This window comes from Doryrhamphus excisus, chromosome 4, assembly GCF_030265055.1.
Source record: "Doryrhamphus excisus isolate RoL2022-K1 chromosome 4, RoL_Dexc_1.0, whole genome shotgun sequence".
NCBI classification, from domain to species: Eukaryota; Metazoa; Chordata; class Actinopteri; order Syngnathiformes; family Syngnathidae; genus Doryrhamphus; species Doryrhamphus excisus.
Genome location: NC_080469.1, coordinates 982,886 through 1,001,874, shown reverse-complemented (window position 1 = coordinate 1,001,874; position 18,989 = coordinate 982,886). Strand labels below are relative to the sequence as shown.

The following is an 18,989-nucleotide window of genomic DNA, read 5'->3' as shown; positions in this document are numbered from 1 at the left end:
AACATCATATAATACAATATAATATTTTCACATTTTTTATTGTATTGAAATTCACATATTTAAAAGAAAAATGTGTTGGATATATTTACTTATATATATTAGTTGAGTGTGTATTAATATTACTGTGAAGTTTGTGCAAGTACTCGAGCTGTGATTGCAGTCACCCGATAAGCTGATCAGATGTAACTGGGTCAAGCTAACACATTGCTGAAAAGGTGGTGAAAAATGATTTACGACTTTTGAAAAGGGATTCAAATTAGAATTAATTAATTAATGTACTTCGGAGACGAGTGTCATGACTGGATTCTGGTTGGATTTAGGACAGATCATGCCTTTCCATTCACAGTGCATGTGAATGGTGAAAGGTATTGACAGAAGTTGTTTAACAAAATGACTCAGAATGTGTTCTGCGTGGAGTAGAATTATTTTTTAATTTCTACTGACTCCAACGTAGAGACAAAAGTCACTACTACCTTTTCCATGAGAAAAACCTTCCCATGCCCAAAGAACAACAACTGGCCCACCCACCCCAGGAAGAAACAAACGGCTTGTCAGGCGCACACCCTCCTTCATTGGCGTTTTGATGATAGCCCCATGACACCTCCAAAGGCGTCCCAGGCGTGTGCCCCCTCTGCTTTGAGCCCAGCAAGGGTCTTTGTGATTGATCCCTAGCCACTGGCTGCTTCTTTCAGCCGCTTCAAAGACTTATCTTACTGCCAGTCCATGAAGGCCCAGGTCTTTCATGAACCTGGTAGTAGAGGAAGCCACAAAGTCTCTGCATCCTACTTCAGCTGGATAGACCTTGGCCTTCCATCTTTCTTGTTGCTGTGCATCTGCTGCCAGATCTGTGTAGCTCACTTTCTTTTCTTTGTAGGCCTCTTTGTTTGGATCCTCCCATGAAACTGTGAGTTCCATGTTGTGGACCACCTTGAGTGAATTGGACCATAGCACCTAGTCTAACATAAGGGTGGTAGTTGGAATCTCTGGGAGGAAATGAGTTGCTTGGCAATATCAACTAGCATCTTCCAATCCAATCCATGGTTAAGAAATACTCCACCTGAGGACTCTAAGTGGGTTTCGAATCGAGGATAAGGGAATCTTAAAGAACCAAATCATAGAATGAGAACCAGATTGTTAATTCCTGACAACAATACCTAATACAGACGTCCGGGCTTATCTGCAGTCCCTGTATGCCTACAAGTAAGCGGGTCTTATTACAGCGCAGCTGCAAAAAATGCACCCTTCCTTTCCCTGCCCGGTCTTTTATACACTCAAGATTGTGTAAGAGGCTGGAGTCCTGGCAATTTCAGTAAAATTCAAATAAAAAAGGGCAATGTAATTTATTTTGTATCAATTGTAGAAATCCTCCCCCTGAGGACTCTAAGTGGGTTTCGAATTGAGGATAGGAGAATCTTAAAGAACCAAATCATAGAATGAGAACCAGATTGTTTATTCCTGACAACAATACCTAATACAGATCTCCGGGCTTATCTGCAGTCCCTGTATGCCTACAAGTAAGCGGGTCTTATTACAGCGCAGCTGCAAAAAAGTACCCTTCCTTTCCCTGCCCGGTCTTTTATACACTCAAGATAGTCCTGGACCAATCAGCTTTCGTCAGTGCCCTTGCTTGAACCGCTTCTTTCATGGTGTTTCTGTTTTTGTTTGTTCGCAGGGGCATCAAGGCATCTTTTCCTTTGTTAGCAGGGGCATAAAGGCGTCTGGAAAATTCTGCTTTTCCTTCGTTGCAAAGCAAGCTGTCATACGCCGCATATTCCCGATGTTTCCACCTTAACAGGTCAGTTGTCATTGTTAGTCCTTTTTTTGTGTGGGTGCATGTATAAGTATTTTTTGTTTGTATTTAGCTTTTATCTTTAGCTAGCAAAATTGAGCAAATATCTCCAATGGCTAGCTGTCCAGCTTCGATAGACGGGTGGTTTAACCACAAATCAAAGCAGAAACACCATGAAAGCTGTTCAAGCAAGGGCAGTGACGAAAGCTGATTGGTCCAGGACAATCTTGAGTGTATAAAAGGAAGGGTGCTTTTTTTGCAGCTGCGCTGTAATAAGACCCGTTTACTTGTAGGCATACAGGGACTGCAGATAAGCCCGGACGTCTGTATTAGGTACTGCAAAGCCAAATCCTCCTCCTCCCAACTGGACCATAACATCGTTCCGCTTCAGGGCTGACATAGCAAGCTGTACTGCATCGGATGGTGTCCATTTCCTTCCCGTAATCAGAGGTGGTGTATCCATCTTTAGTCTCACTTTCGAGCACTTAGTAGTCTTGTAGCATTTTCTTGTTGATGGCATCCAGACTGGCGGCGACGCCCAACCTTAGTACCTTTGCTCTGACACCAACGGTATTGGGCGGTCACCAGTGCAGACCCTCGCATTCTGAAGCTCGGGCTTAATCGTCATCCTGATGTTTTCCTGCAGCTGCGGTAGTGCTCAGTGTTGTCATGTCATCCATGAATGCTCTGATGGTGAAAGATGGCTTCTGTTTTTAGTGTCCTCACCTCCCACCGGTTATCTTGAATGCTCCCAAAGAAGTAAAGAATAGCTCAATTTGAACAGTTTAATGTACCGGGAAGAATATAATACACAGACGCATTGGCTCATCTTCTACACGGCTGCGGGAGCAAAGCCGAGACACTTCAGGTCACATGTTCTTTTTCAAAGCTTAGCCCCCCCCCTGTCGCATGTCTCTATATGTGACCTGGTGTTCTTAGCTGGTTGAATCCGGTCCATACCAAGTGTGACAAAGGATAAGATGAAGGCCAAGCCAGTGATACAGATACATCCATCATGTAATATGGAACTATATCTAACATCTCACATCGAGAAAACACTTGTAATGCCAAGGTACCACTGTATAAATGACAATAACGAATGTACATACGCCAAGGTACCACTGTATAAATGACAATAACGAATGTACATACAGGTGACGGTAAATAACAAATAACTTTGGTCTTGTTGTGTTAGCCATCTCCCATGGCTTTCAAACTAATACTCTTTTCTTAATCGATTCATCTGAAACTTGTTTTGCTTAATCAAGGAATCGGTTCGGTCCTGGACATACCAAATCAGACTATATTTACATTTTTATGGTAATGGTTTCATTTCATTTGAACATGCATCAGATTCCAATTGAGTGCATCCCATAATCAGTTCCCAGTTCCACATGTCCAAAAGGAGTAGGAAGAAGCAAAGCTTATTAAATCCTACCCCTCCATTTAGTACTTTTTGTTCACTTCCTGCTTTTGTAATATAGTTTAAGTTTTTTTTTTTTTTTTTTTTTTTTGTCCCGTAGCGAAGTAGGAGGTGATACGAGCATCCTACCCCTCCATCTGGTACTTTTACAATCAGTAACTGTTACATTTGTTCACTTCCTGCTTTCCTAATATATATATATTTTTAATATATATTTTTTAATTATTATAAAAATATAAATTATTATTAAATATTATTGTTATATTTTTTGAAAATTAAAAAAAAATAAATTTAAAATAAAATTTAAAATTATTTTTTGTCACGTTACGAAGCATCCAATATGAGCATCCAATGCATTAATGTGTACCATAGTAAGTGTCAATATAGTGATATATATAGCACATCATGACTGGTTCAAGACTCTTTATCCTTGTATTTAGCAAATTTATTTTATTTATTAATTTATTTTATGAAATTTTATTTATTTATTTTTTGTTTTAAAAAAATAAATTTATTTTAAATTTTGTTTTCCATACCAAAATAGGAGGTGATATGAGCATCCAATGCCATAATGGGTACCATAGTAAATGTCAATATAGTGATATATATAGCACATCATGACTGGTTCAAGACTCTTCATCCTTGTATTTAGCAAATTTATTTTATTTATTAATTTATTTTATGAAATTTTATTAATTTATTTTTAGTTTTTAAATTTTTTTTTAAATTTTTTATTTTGTTTCCCATACCAAAATAGGAGGTGATATGAGCATCCAATGCCATAATGTATACCATAGTGCGTGTCAATATAGTGATATATATAGCACATCATGACTGGTTCAAGACTCTTCATCCTTGTATTTAGCAAATTTATTTTATTTATTAATTTATTTTATGAAATTTTATTAATTTTTTTTTAGTTTTTAAATTTTTTTTTTTAATTTTTTTATTTTGTTTCCCATACCAAAATAGGAGGTGATATGAGCATCCAATGCCATAATGTGTACCATAGTGCGTGTCAATATAGTGATATATATAGCACATCATGACTGGTTCAAGACTCTTCATCCTTGGATTTAGCAAACATCAACTGCTTGTATTGCTTAATAGTGGTTGATTAATTGTATAATTGATTAATTGTTGCAACCCTAGATTAAAAATGTCTTTAATTTTTTTTTGCTCATCCTGTGTCACTGAGCATAAAAATGATACATATATTGTTTGTTAGGAGGTAAACATACTAAATTAAATACTTTTCGATGCTGCGAGCACCCGGCACAGGAAAAAAATGATGGATTGAGTTTCTGAAGCCAAGGTGATTGTTTATTATCTCTTATGTCTGCATATCTAAGCTGTCCTCAAGGTGTCTCTACTTGCGCCGTACGGTAAAAGCAGGTCATGCAGGTAAGTAGGTCATTGCACAGCTCAAGTCACTATTCCCTCTGGTTTCCCCGCATGCTGGCGTACTTTATGTGCTGCCAGGAAGTCAGACACGTGGCGACGTTTTCTGCTGGGAGTTGTCTTGATGTGCCAAGTGACCTGTTCTGTCTCTGCTCTGTCTTCATTAGCGAAATGAGAAAATGAGCGTCTATCAGCACATCACTCACACTTTTGCTCTCTTCCGTCATTTCTAGCCTTTTCCCGTCACTGCCAGCTGAAGTGGACCGCCTGAGAGCGTTTATCTCACTGTGTCGGAAATGTTGGAGGTCACCAATTCCACAGGGAGCCATTTGCTTGGAATATGGCTACTCGGTATTCACTGTTTGATTATGGTAAGTGGCCAATCATCTTTCAGTGCTTTGGAAACCCTGTGGGCTCGTTAACTAATCACTGGTGCTTTGGACATTCCTGGCATACTGATACTGATACGCTCCTAGTACTAGCATCGTCGTTATGTGGTATTTCGCTGTACTCTCAGGATCCAAATCCTTCTATTTGACACATATCTAATTCCACATTTCTCAATCTCTTTAAACCATTCCAACATCCGAAAATTCCAGTCATTCATGACATGAATCCTCACTAGCGACAAACTCCAACATTTTCTCTCATTTCACATTTTCGGTGACAACATTCTGATTTCTCAAGTACTCCCTCGTTTATTGCTGTTCATTGGTTTCAGGCCCCACTGTGATGAGTGAATTTCCACTAAGTAGGATTCCTTATTTATGAATAGGAATATTTTTGTAGTTAGAGCTTAGAAAACCTGTTTACAACCCTCTAAATACGGTTTTTAACGTCATTAGAGCCTTCCAGACATGAAATAACACCACCACAGTCACCTTTCCCTTTGTATTATCCAATGTAGGAAACATAATAAAAGGAATATGAGACAAAAATATTAATAAGAAGAAAGAACGTTATAAGTATTATTATCATTCTTTTGGAATTCATAGCATTCTAACACCAAAATATATTTTTGGCATTCCGCTTCTTTCCTGAATTCATCCCTGAATCCCATCACTTTTCCGTACTTCCGCATTTTACTTCCACAGCTTAAACTCTTCAGCATTCACGCCTTAATAATAATAATATTACAATTATTTAACAATTAACTTTGTTATTCATCTTAATTAAGCTCATGATATTGTTTTAATAATTTTACAACTGCGTTCATTTTGTGTGTAATTAGCGTGTACTTGTGTTCAGAACTCGTAATTCGGATGAACACTAAGTATGCTGGAAAATAGACTGAAAACTCTTAGCTTTACATCAAATTACGTGATGTCTTTGAACGCAACCCCTCGTTGCTCATAAGAACATAGTTTAAAGTGCGATTCAAATATCCTGCCGCTATTAAAAGAGACTATTTTAGACTTGTGTGGGATCGCTGAGCTTGATTGACACATTCAGTTCATTCGGAGCTGTTAGTACATAAGAAATATAATATATCATACTCAGCTTTCAGTTCATAACATGCAGTAAAATGGGCATATTTCAGACATAGTTGGGAGTAGTGGTGATTAATCACGATTAATTAATCTACAATGGTGATTAATCACGATTAATTAATCTACAATGGTGATTAATCAGATTCGATTATTTAATCATTTGACAGTACAATCACATTATTTAATCATTATGCATGAATAATATAACTTAATCATATATAATTTATAATAATAGTAGCATGTTTTTTATTCTTCTTTGACTTCCACCTTATGGTAATAAATGTTTTTTGTGTGCACGCTACTGACGTGGGTACTAATTTCCTCCACGGTAACGAAGACGGTGGTCCCCACATCCGAAAGCTCGGCCAAAAAGGATGTGCGTGTGTAATCTTTGATTGTAAAAATGTAAATAATTCTCCCGCTGCTGAGCAATACGTCTCCAGACGTTCCTGGGCATGTAATTAAATCCTGCTAAATGAGAGCAAGCTGGTGGCGCTGACGCACATCTGTGATATCAGATAGCTTGTCAGATGACAATGAGCCCGAGATGCTAATGAAGTTTCCTTTAAGGAGCCGTGCGCTCCCGGGAGTACTTGGGAGTACAAAGACTCAACACAAGTGCAGGCAGACGCGTATTCCATAGCTAAACAGGATTTACAGTACTTACAGTACTACAGTACTGCTCTTGGGTGGTGAGTCTACACCAGACAAGGACAAGTACCCGGCTAGCAGGGTGACATTAAAACGACATACGTTTGTGTCTTTCGTTATGCTTTTTCCCTGATTACGGCGTCGCCACAGCGGATCTTTTTGATCCCGATCAAGATTTTTGGCTTCAACCCTTCAAATTCCGGATACCGATGGTGCTTACTAGTGGAGATTCCAACCCGAGCCGTCCGCTCTAAAGTCTGGAACGCTAACCACTACACCACTCTCGTTGAAACTACAGTAAACCTGGGATATATCGGACTCGGATATATCGTAAATTCGCTCACAACGGACAGATAAAAAAGAACCGATTTTTCTGTAATGCATTTCCAATAAAAATTCATTGCATATATCGGATTTTTTATAACGGATTTCGCCTATTTCGGACAAAATCTCCAGTCCCGTTCCAATGCATTTCCATGAAATTTCCCTGGCATATATCGGATGGCCGCATCGTGGCGCTCCGATTCGCCGAATGGTGACAGGCCGCTATACGACGTCATTTGCAGCGTTTGCAGCGTTGCCTGCGCGTCCAGGTACATTGGAAACATAGTCAAGGAAGTGCCTTTTTATAACGGATAAAATCCCATTTACGCATATACCGGATATAAATCCCATATATGCGTAAAACGGACATTTTCCGGTATACGCATATAACGGATTTCGCTTATATCGGACAAAACCAGTGGGAACAATTGAATCCGATATATCCCAGGTTTACTGTACTTTTTCCCCTGTGGTTGTCTTACACACTTTGAAGGGGACGTTGCAAAGAAGGGAGATACAACAAGGGCACTACACTGCTCGGTTATCACATAGGAGCCGATCCTCAGCTCACGTTTGATCCTTCATGATGATTTGAGTGGCTCGGATACGACATGGAACCCAAGTGAGGACCGTGTCACAAGACGGTTAATATTTCTATTTTTAACTCAGCCAACCAGGCGAGGCTCCTAGTTTACATGTGCCGAGCCGCTTCCTGATCATCCCAGGAGACAAAGTGGATCATCTTGACCTAAATATGGTGGTGGTGTGGAGCAGCCTGGCAGAGGAGAGCGGCGAGGGAAATCATGTTGATTCCTCGCACTTCATCTTGTGTGTCATCTTCTGACAGACGACATAAGATTTACCTTTCCTGGGCGGAATGGCTGACTTTTAACTGAATTAGCAATATCATTTTTCTGTTTCATATCTCCTTGTGTGGTGGATGACATCATAACATCAAATGAAATAGGAATTTGTGTTTGGAAAATGTGGAATTTTGGTCAAAAGTGAGCATTTCCATCCCGGAATGTTATGCTGGAATGGTTTGAGCAGGTGCGAAATGTGGAAAAATGACATTTATTTCAATATAACATTCCGTTCAATCCTGTGGATTCCTGTGGTTAGCACGCAGACCTCACAGCTAGGAGACCAGGGTTCAATTCCACCCTCGGCCATCTCTGTGTGGAGTTTGCATGTTCTCCCCGTGCATGCGTGGGTTTTCTCCGGGTACTCTGGTTTCCTCCCACATTCCAAAAACATGCTAGGTTAATTAGCCACTCCAAATTGTCCATAGGTATGAATGTGAGTGTGAATGGTTGTTTGTCTATATGTGCCCTGGGATTGGCTGGCCACCAGTCCAGGGTGTACCCCGCCTCTCGCCCAAAGACAGCTGGGATAGGCTCCAGCACCCCCCGCAACCCTCGTGAGGAAAAGCGGTAGAAAATGAATGAATGAATGAATGCATTACAGAAAAATCGCTTCTTTTTTATCTGTCCGTTGTGAGCGAATTTCCGATATATCCGAGTCCGATATATCCGAGGTTTACTGTATATGCAAAAAAACCTGCTACTGCTAAACTGCTATAAAATTATACAGTAAACCTGGGATATATCGGATTCAATTGTTCCCACTGGTTTTGTCCGATATAAGCGAAATCCGGTATATGCGTATACCGGAAAATGTCCGTTTTACGCATATATGGGATTTATATCCGGTATATGCGTAAATGGGATTTTATCCGTTATAAAAAGGCACTTCCTTGACTATGTTTCCAATGTACCTGGACGCGCAGGCAACGCTGCAAACGCTGCAAATGACGTCGTATAGCGGCCTGTCACCATTCGGCGAATCGGAGCGCCACGATGCGGCCATCCGATATATGCGAGGGAAATTTCATGGAAATGCATTGGAACGGGACTGGATATTTTGTCCGAAATAGGCGAAATCCGTTATAAAAAATCCGATATATGCAATGAATTTTTATTGGAAATGCATTACAGAAAAATCGGTTCTTTTTTATCTGTCCGTTTATGAGCGAATTTCCGATATATCCGAGTCCGATATATCCGAGGTTTACTGTAACTGCTTTTTCCCCCCAGTCTCATTCTTGTATTCCATTGTCCTTCAAACGTCCTCCTGGTACAACACCGTGCCGTCCTTCAGTCCGGTTCCTGCTAAATACTCAGAAACTGTATTTGTGGAGCCAATCGGGTCCAATCCATCAGCGGGCGGTGTCGAGTCGGGAAGGACGTGTATCCAAATGGCCATTCCTAATCAGGCCAGCTGCTGACTCCTAGAGATTGGATTACATAGCGTGCCCTCGAGCAAGGTGGCAATTATAATAAGCCACATAAACAATAATAAACACCTTTTATGCTGAAGAACCGCCAACCGGCAGACTTTGGAAGACCAGGATGCGGAGTCACCGTTCTTATTTTCCAAGAGAAATTGTGCACACGGAGAAATGACGACGGCTGACATGCAAGGATGAGATGATTTGTTACGCCTCCATTAGATGGAACGTGTGAGTCATGAGATAATGGACTTGCAGTTCAGCGTGCTAATGGATCCTGGAACCCGCCTCTCAGAAACTGCAGGGAGGCCTTGGATATTCTCATTCTGGTCTTGTAATAACCCGCCTTCAGGGTTTCCGAATAAAGTGACTTCTTGAAGACCACCCTCGACCCCTGACCTACAGTAGGAGAAGATGGACTTGTAGTCCATTCTGGTCTTGTGTATGTCTACGGTCTTACTGGTGGTCTTGCAGTTTATTCCAGTTGTCTGCAGTTCTACAGTCTTGTTGATGCTCTTGTAGTCCAGTCCGCCCTCTGTAGGTCCACAGTCTTGTTGATGCTCTTGTAGTACATTCCGTCCTCTGTAGGTCTACAGTCTTGTTGATCCTCTTGTAGTCCATTCCGTCCTCTGTAGGTCTACAGTTTTATTGAGCCTCTTGTAGTCCATTCCAGTCTTATGTAAGTCTACAGTCTCGTTTATCCTCTTGTAGTCCATTCCGTCCTCTGTAGGTCTACAGTCTCGTTGATCCTCTTGTAGTCCATTCCGTCCTCTGTAGGTCTACAGTCTTATTGGTGGTCTTGCAGTTTATTCTGGTTGTCTGCAGTTCTACAGTCTTGTTGATGCTCTTGTAGTCCATTCCGTCCTCTGTAGGTCTACAGTCTTGTTGATCCTCTTGTAGTCCATTCCGTCCTCTGTAGGTCTACAGTCTTATTGATCCTTTTGTAGTCCATTCCATTCCTGTTTTATGTAGGTCTACAGTCTTATTGATGCTCTTGTAGTCCTTTCCAGTCTTATGTAGGTCTACAGTCTTATTGATCCTCTTGTAGTCCATTCCAGTCTTATGTAGTTCTCCACTTTTGTTGTCCTTGCAGTCCATTCTAGTTTTGTGTAAATCTGCAGTCTTTTTGATGGACTTCTGAAAACTTGTTGAGCCATTCCAGTCTTGTTGATACTCTTGTAGTCCATTCTGGTCTTGCGCAGATCTCCAATTGTGTTGACGGTCTTGTAGTCTATTCTGGTCTTCTGCAGGTCTACAGCCTTGTTGAACTTGTAGTCATACCAGTCTTGAGTAGGTTTACAGTCTTGTTGATCCAGTTCGATCTTGTGTGAGTCTAGAGTCTTGTTGATGGTCTTGCAGTTCATTCCAGTTCTGTGTAGTTCTGTTTTATTGATGGTCTTGTAGTCTACTCCGGTCTTGTGTAGGTCTACAGTCTTGTTGATGTTCTCGTAGCCCATTCGAGTCTCGTGTAGGTTTTGTTGATGGACTCCGACAGCCCTGTTGAGTCTTGATGTTCTTGTATGTATTTTGTAGGTCTAGCCTTTTTGTAGTCCATTTTGGTCTTGTACAGATCTATAATCTTGTTGATGGTCTTGTGTAGGTTTACACTGTTGTTGACCATCCCAATCCTGAGTGGGTGGTAGGGGATCAGTACTTGGTATTTCATAGACTCAAATGCCAATGAATTTATAACTTAGAATTTTTGTTTGTTTGGTTCTCTGTTGCAATAAAGTTATCATCAAATTGATCATAATCTTAATCATATCTTTGTAAGACAGGAAACTAAAAATCACCCGAGGCTCAAATACTTATTACCAGGGCCCGGACCTAAAGCAACACCAGCATTACCAAGTGTCACATTTACCTTGAAAACGTCGGTTCATATCATATATTTATTTCATTTTGATGATTTTACGGTTATGTTCACAGCCATTTTTCATTGCTGCCCTTGTCTTCTCCTGTGTGCCTGGTATGTATGTACTATCTTTCACCGCTCGCAATATATGACGGCTATAAACGCGGATAATAATCATGAAAGGGAATTGTCCGTGGCCGCGGAGCAAAGACATGTCCGCTTCCCTGCGGTCGTATCCAATTCCCTTGTGCAGTATTTATTGGCCTGGATTCATCTATTGTATCCTTTGTGGAATTTTAACGCGTTTCTTTTTAGTGTTGATGTCTGTAAATACTCTGCCCTCAACAACCCCGGCATGAAGTACACTGGGCGTATTACTTGTGTTTCTTTCACTGCTTTTCCTGGAACGTAGCCCTCGCTGTAATACTGGGGAATAGGTTGCTTTTAGCATCTTTCATGGACAAAATACGTCAGCGCTCCATCAGGGCTCCATCGCTAGAACAGCTTTTCATATCCGTCCCTCTCTCAGTTGCCCCAACACGCTCGTATCGGAGTACTGGAACTCCCATCAGTACACTTTTTTTGTATACGGAAGGGGTCTCAAACTAGTTTGAGACCCCCCACCTTAATACCAAAGTTTAATGTTGAAAATGACAGCTCAAAGCTGTGTGCACACCGGACACAATTAACATGATTTTTGCCCCGCCCATACTGTTACCCTACCCTGTTACCCCGCCCTGTTTTGCTTTGGATTAGCAATGAAGCTAAAGGCTTATGACAAATAAATAAATAAGGAATGATTTGGAATAAAAGGGAAAATACACGTCAACATGTACTACATATTTTGGTGTAAATCAGTGGTTCGCAATAATTTTCTGTCTCGTAACATCGGGTGAGACACACAAGCACCAGACTTGAACTAACGATAATTTGAATCGATGAATCTCATTTCAACACATTTTCCATTTCTACCTCTATAAGCAGAAATTGATGATTTGAACTGACAGTGCAAGTCAGTGCACAAACATCAGGTTGACGCTTGAATATTCTGTAAAAAATGATGTTCAATAATAAAAATACATGTACACAAAAAAACTGATAATATCATGATAATTTTGAGTGGATTAATCTGCAGCTTGCATCATTATAATTAATATAATGTGAACTGGGTCAAAAGCTACTTAGCTGACAGGAAACAATACGTACAGCTAGGAGAATACACATCTGCAAATTCATATATTACATGCGGAGTACCCCAAGGGTCAATACTGGGACCAAAACTGTTCAAATTGTACATCAATGATATCTCCAAAGTCACGAAAGACTTAAAGCTGGTATTATTTGCGGATGATACCACTGCTTTTTGTTCTGGAGGGGAGCACAGAAGAAATCATTAGAAAGGTCAGAGAAAAAATGGTCATATTAAAAAGATGCTTTGATGATAATAGATTATCCTTGAACTTAAGTAAAACTAAAATAATGCTGTTTGGTAGCAGCAGAAAGGACACACAAATAGTGACAAAAATTTTTAAAAATAAAAATAAAAAAACTTTAAATTAAAAAAAAAATTAAAAAATATAACAATAATATTTAATAATAATTTATAATATTTTTTATAATAATTTAAAAAAAATCTAAAAAAACAACCTTAAACTATATTAGGAAAGCAGGAAGTGAACAAATGTAACAGTTAGTGAGTGTAAAAGTACCAGATGGAGGGGTAGGATTTAATAAGCTTTGCTTCTTCCTACTCCTTTTGGACATGTGGAACTGGGAACTGATTATGGGATGCACTCAATTGGAATCTGATGCATGTTCAAATGAAATTAAACCATTACCATTACCATATAATTAAATTCTGAAACCTCGACCTCACTTCCTGTCCGCCCCCCACTCAGCTCCCCTGGCACTGGAACATATTTCCATCAACACACATCAGCATTAATCATATTTATATGTTATTTTGTCTTACTATGTCTACTACATATGTCACCATTTGTGCATCCAAAACCCAAACATTCCAGGAATTTGTGCGGTTTGAAAAAAAAACCAGCAAACACGTCAAGAGAGACTGACGCCATCACTGCCATCCTAGCGTGAGCGCCAGTCGTTTTCCTCCAGTCCTCATGTACGTGCATGTGCGGCGTACTAAACCTCATTCAGCATCCGTCACGTGACGTCCTCTTCTTCCGCTTATTCGCTTCTCCCTCCCTCCCTCCGCCGCCTCCTTCCTCTCTACTCCCTCTCCTCCTCCCTCTCCTCCTCTGGCACGTGAGGCCAGGCGGCGAGCATCGCAGCAAAACTGACTGTATGAATATTTAAGCAGGCGTCTTTTTCATATATTACCGTTTGTTAGCACATCACATACGTGTTTACTGGCACAAGAAGTGCTGACACTCCATGGAAGCGAGGCGTCACGCCTCATGAGATTCTTTTGTGCTGAAATACACACAACGCAGGCCAGTTTGTGGGTGCCAGCGCTGCCTGAGGCATGTATAAAACATGTGCATAAACATGTGCATACAAAACTCGGGCGCTAGGAACACTTTTAATGTGTTTCATGGGCTTTGTGCTGGACTTCAACTTCTATTTAGGCGTCCTTGTCATGTGACTACCCTATAATAAACGTCTGTGTTGCTGTAAATGGGTCCGAGCGTAGGGGAGCTGAGTGGGGGGCGGACAGGAAGTGGTTTCAATGTTGGCTTGTAAGGGATTATTGTGCCATTTGTGAGATCATTCAACCTGTTGCTTTACAGTTAACATTACTGACACCTAGTGACCGGTGTCGTCACAACATCTTTGAATGTGTCTTCGGAATGCCTTATATTTCTATTTTATGTCATTTAGCTATTTTTTTTATACAAAAAATACATCAAAGTTGTTTGCTATGGACATGTGGAACTGTGAACTGATTATGGGATGTACTCAATTGTAATCTGATGCATGTTCAAATGAAATTAAACCATTACCATAAATGCAATATACTAAGTTCTATGTGAAGTACAGTAAACCTGGGATATATCGGATTCAATTGTTCCCACTGGTTTTGTCCGATATAAGCGAAATCCGTTATATGCGTATACCGGAAAATGTCCGTTTTACGCATATATGGGATTTATATCCGGTATATGCGTAAATGGGATTTTATCCGTTATAAAAAGGCACTTCCTTGACTATGTTTCCAATGTACCTGGACGCGCAGGCAACGCTGCAAATGACGTCGTATAGCAGCCTGTCACCATTCGGCGAATCGGAGCGCCATGATGCGGCCATCCGATTTATATGCGAGGGAAATTTTATGGAAATGCATTGGAACGGGACTGGAGATTTTGTCTGAAATAGGCGAAATCCGTTATAAAAAATCCGATATATGCAATGAATTTTTATTGGAAATGCATTACAGAAAAATCGGTTCTTTTTTTATCTGTCCGTTGTGAGTGAATTTCCGATATATCCGAGTCCGATATATCCGAGATTTACTGTATTTCCATTACAAGATCTCAGTGTATAGACTGGTCATATATCTCATCTCGTTTCATATCATCTACATACTGTATTGTATATAACTCTGGGAAAAACTGTTGATTTTGTTAATACTTGGGTTGTTTATATTGTTTATTTTTCTATATTGTGTATTTTGTACTGCTTAACCGACTCTGTACTCTTGCTGCTGTGAAATACAAATTTCCCCACTAAGGGACGAATAAAGGCATATCTTAATCTTAATACTTATATACTATATATATATTTTAATTTTACTTTATTCTCTTGTGGGTTTTTTGGTAACACTTGCTCTCATGCCCAAGCAAAACCACTCGTGACTTTCTCGGTGGTTTGGTCAAGCTAACCTACATATCGGCATCATGCATGTGCTGCTGCTGTGAGCATATACAGTGCAGGCGGGCTGTCTTCCATATATGGGCATAGTTTCCTTCCAGGACTCGCGGCGAGTTAAGAGCACATCTTCTTCTTGTCTTTGTCCTCCTCTTCCTCCTCCTCCTCCTCATCATCATCTCTCTTCTTCGCGTCCACTTCATCAAGTTTCCATCGCTGACTGCCGATGCTTTTGTTTTTGATTGCGCTCGTGTTTCCGGTGTGGCTGCCCGGTCCCGCCAGTCCGCGTGGAATGGTCGGCGGCTCGTGTCGTGGGTCGTGTCCACCTCAGTATGGGAACTTCAGGGTCCAAAAGGAAGAACCTGAGGACTGATGCCGTTTCTTCCGTGGCCGCTAAAGTTCGGTGAGTCCAACATATGAAAATCATTTCTTGCCTCTTTTTTTAAATAATGTATTTGAAAAATATCCATCCATTCTTAGCTCCTTTTTTATTGTCTGTTGGCATATTGTAAAAATACAAACAATTACGTATGTTAGCTAAAATGCACTAATTAGCTTTGTCAGCTACAACACAAAGCTGTTTATTTGTTTAAATAGTTTAACATATATTGACCCACACTGGATTCCTTTTAGCAACTTTCGTGTAAAAATGTATCAAAGTTGCCCCCGTCCTTTTATGTTTATGTATGTTAATCTCACTGGAAAAAGTTTGGACTCCCGGCTAAAAAGGACGAGTTGTTTTGTATTTTTTGGGAGGAAGTATATGACAGTATATGAAATTATTAGTTTTTTTTTTTAACTAATTCCTAATATTTTTAAGAAAATCAGGATTTGACATGTAATATTTGTAATGACATTTAAATGTTGTCCTTGATATGACTAAAAAACAAAAAGCATGCACTAAAAGGAGTAATGTCAAGTAACACAGAGCTCACATTCATTCATTCATTCATTCATTTTCTACTGTTTATCCTCACCTATGCAATTCAGGATAGATTTTTTTTGACTAGTAATTTTTTTTCTTTCATTTTTTGCATATTGGATTGCTTTTAGCCTTTTAAAAAATCTGGGCAGTCAAGGACAGTGTACAAAATATATAAATATAAGGATCAGTAAAAGCTGTACAAATTCAAGTTAAAATTGCAAATGTGAGCTGAAATAAACAAGTGAATGATCTCGTCCAGCATAAAGAGAGTCTTAATCTGAAAGGTAAATGAGTGAATATTGCGGTGGGTGGGTTGGGGGTGTGTGGGTGTGGGGGGTGATATCAAAAGAATAGGTCTCAAACGGCTGAAGGTTTTGTCGTCCATATGGACAGACAAAGAGGGGACAGCGAGGGTGTGCGGAAATATGGAGCAGGTCACAAATATGGCGGCGTGAGGTTTTGAATAGGAACTTAGGCTTGAACGTACGGCGAACTCTTTTAACCCGAGTGCAGTATTGGCCGGAGAGCCAATTAGGTTGCAGGATGGAGGGGCTTCTAGTGATTATTCGAGCTGCAAAATTCAAAGGAAGCTGAAGTTTGATGGAAAATATTGGCAGGAGATGATATGGAAATGATGACTAGCATGGTCTCCAAGACAGAGCTCTGGGGCACACCAGAGAACACCATGGATGAATGGAATTTCTGAGCGAAACAAACAGAATGCAGCTTGATTACCTTTTCAGTACCTTTTTGTAAAAATTGTGAAAACCAGAAGGCAGTACAAAGGCCCGAGAATGAGTACAATATGTCTCCTTTGAGTGCAGTTTGAATTTGAGGTAGTGAAAATAACACGGTGTGCTCAAGATTGACCAAGTTGCACCAACTTGGGGACTGTGTCGCTAAACCTGGCGACATATTTTTCTCAAAAGTGACTACTGATAAATCTAGTGACATTTGGGGACTTAACAGTGAAAGCACGTATTGTTCGGCATTTGTTGTTCTGTTTCTGTTCTACACATCCATGAATGTCTCCCAGAGCGTTATCTAAAGGGCTGGAGGTGGGTCCGGATGTAATTATTACACTGTCTAGACTTTGAGAGTCGGTATCCAAGATAAAATATTACAATTATTTTTCATTTGAATTTTCTTACGGAGAAATTGGCAACAGTTCTCGTGGTGCCGTAGAAAGTGAATACAACTTGCGTACGTTTTAAGGAAATACAAATGCTGCATTTTTCAGTGTTTCCCATACATACATTTAATTGTGGCGGCCCGCCATGAGTAAATGTGGACCGCCACAGATAGATTTGGCCGTACTTTTTTTCTTACTTGTTGGCCCTAGCTCGCAAACACATTAGAATTGGACTCAGTGATCGGAGCTTGTTGTTCCAACGTCGTACTGTAGATGGCATCCTAACTTCTTAATACGCTCACACCATAGCTGACTTGGTTGTGCTGTATAGCTATAGCTAAATACATATATACATATATATATATATATATATATATATATATATATATATATATATATATATACCGTATTTTCCGGACTATAAGTCACACTTTTTTCTTAGGTTGGCTGTTCCTGCGACTTATACTCCAGAGCGACTTATAAATGAAAAAAGTGTTTATGTTCCATAAACACAGGACACCTTTTCTGTTCTTGTTTATTTTTTGTGTAGCTGAATAAGCATTGTGTTAGCATATCTTACACCTATTCAGCCTGTTCTCTATTCTTTTATTGTTAGAATTTGCCTTCCAAGATGACGTAATGTCTGTTTTGGTCAAGTAGTTTGGAAAATAAATTACCCGAAAAATGTTTTTCTTTTTTTACCTAATTATGCATTTTTGGTCTTGTGTGACTTATACTCCGGAGCGACTTATCGTCCAGAAAATACAGTATGTATATATATATATATAATATTCACTGTACAATGACGTGTACATGAACTTTTTTTGCAATAATGTCACAGAAATGACACAAACAAAAAAGCTTACACAAGTACTGAGTATTCAAACGTGACACGAGGGCCATGCATCAGCGCTCCCATGGTGCTCTATCAATGACAGAAGCAGCTGAAGGAGCAATAAGATGGCGGTCAGTCTTCTTATCGATGCGACTAATGATCCGTATCTCTCGGGATGGAACATGAAGGACACCGCTGGGTGACATGTAAAACCCGGTTTTGGACATTGTATTAATCCTAATCCTGTGAAAAGGAAATGTAGATTTACATTTGTAGATTTGTTTCCTGCAGGACTGCAATCTATTTGTGGTAATAGTTGGTTGACATAATGACATCATTGTCAAATTTGCATAATTGACTCTGACCCATTTGTAAAATGGGAGCGAAAAACAAAAATGTTTAGAACTTTCTTCCGCTTCTTCTTTTTATTGTTGTTATGGTTGGCAGGTAGGAACCCCAAAAGCAGAGGCAAACATCTCCAGAGAAAACATGGCTTTCATAAAAATGATATGTCCAACACAAAACAACAATGCAGGGATTCAAAACCCCAAAAAGAAACATAAAATCGGAACCAAAACAAAACCAGAACCCTAGAATGTCACAAACAAGACGTAGCACGTCTGACTACTCGCTAAATACAGTTTGCATCACTGATCCCTCTTGCTACGTCTTCTTGTTCTCTGGTAAACCAGGTGCGTTATAATGTATTTCTTGGTGAGGGCCAACAGGTAGCACCCACCCTCTCTCAGAAACACATTATAATGGGACTTTGTGGCCCGAGTATTCAGACTTCTCTAGATTCTCTTCTTTTTTGCATGTTCTGACATGACAACAGATAGTACTCTTGTCATGGAGGTGGTTTGTTGCATAAAAAAATCAACAAAGTCAGAAGAATATTCTTTTGTATTTCATTTGGTTTTCATGGTTTTAGCAGAGGACCAATCCAGTTGACTGGAATAGGCTCCAGCATACCTGTAAAGAAAATGGATGGATGAGTTTTACTCACAATTTGTCACTCCTTCAATGTTATTTGTCTCTTA

The 18,989-nt window shown here is 39.9% G+C and overlaps 1 protein-coding gene across 6 annotated transcripts in view; it reads left to right on the top strand.

The window, feature by feature from the left end:
* Positions 1-32: 32 nt before the first annotated feature.
* Positions 33-18,989, top strand: part of LOC131127822 (NMDA receptor synaptonuclear signaling and neuronal migration factor-like) — a 50,796-nt gene continuing 31,839 nt past the window's right edge. For 4 of the 6 annotated variants that reach the window (XM_058070088.1, XM_058070087.1, XM_058070086.1 and 1 more), the window contains exons 1-3: positions 2,068-2,239; positions 4,847-4,984; positions 15,340-15,460. In XM_058070088.1, the coding sequence (XP_057926071.1) occupies positions 4,954-4,984; positions 15,340-15,460 (152 nt within the window). In that variant the 5' untranslated portion in view covers positions 2,068-2,239; positions 4,847-4,953. Of the gene's footprint in view, positions 905-1,672; positions 1,796-2,067; positions 2,240-4,846; positions 4,985-15,339; positions 15,461-18,989 lie in introns of those variants that run through there. The other 2 variants (XM_058070084.1, XM_058070085.1) reach the window with 2 other exon arrangements.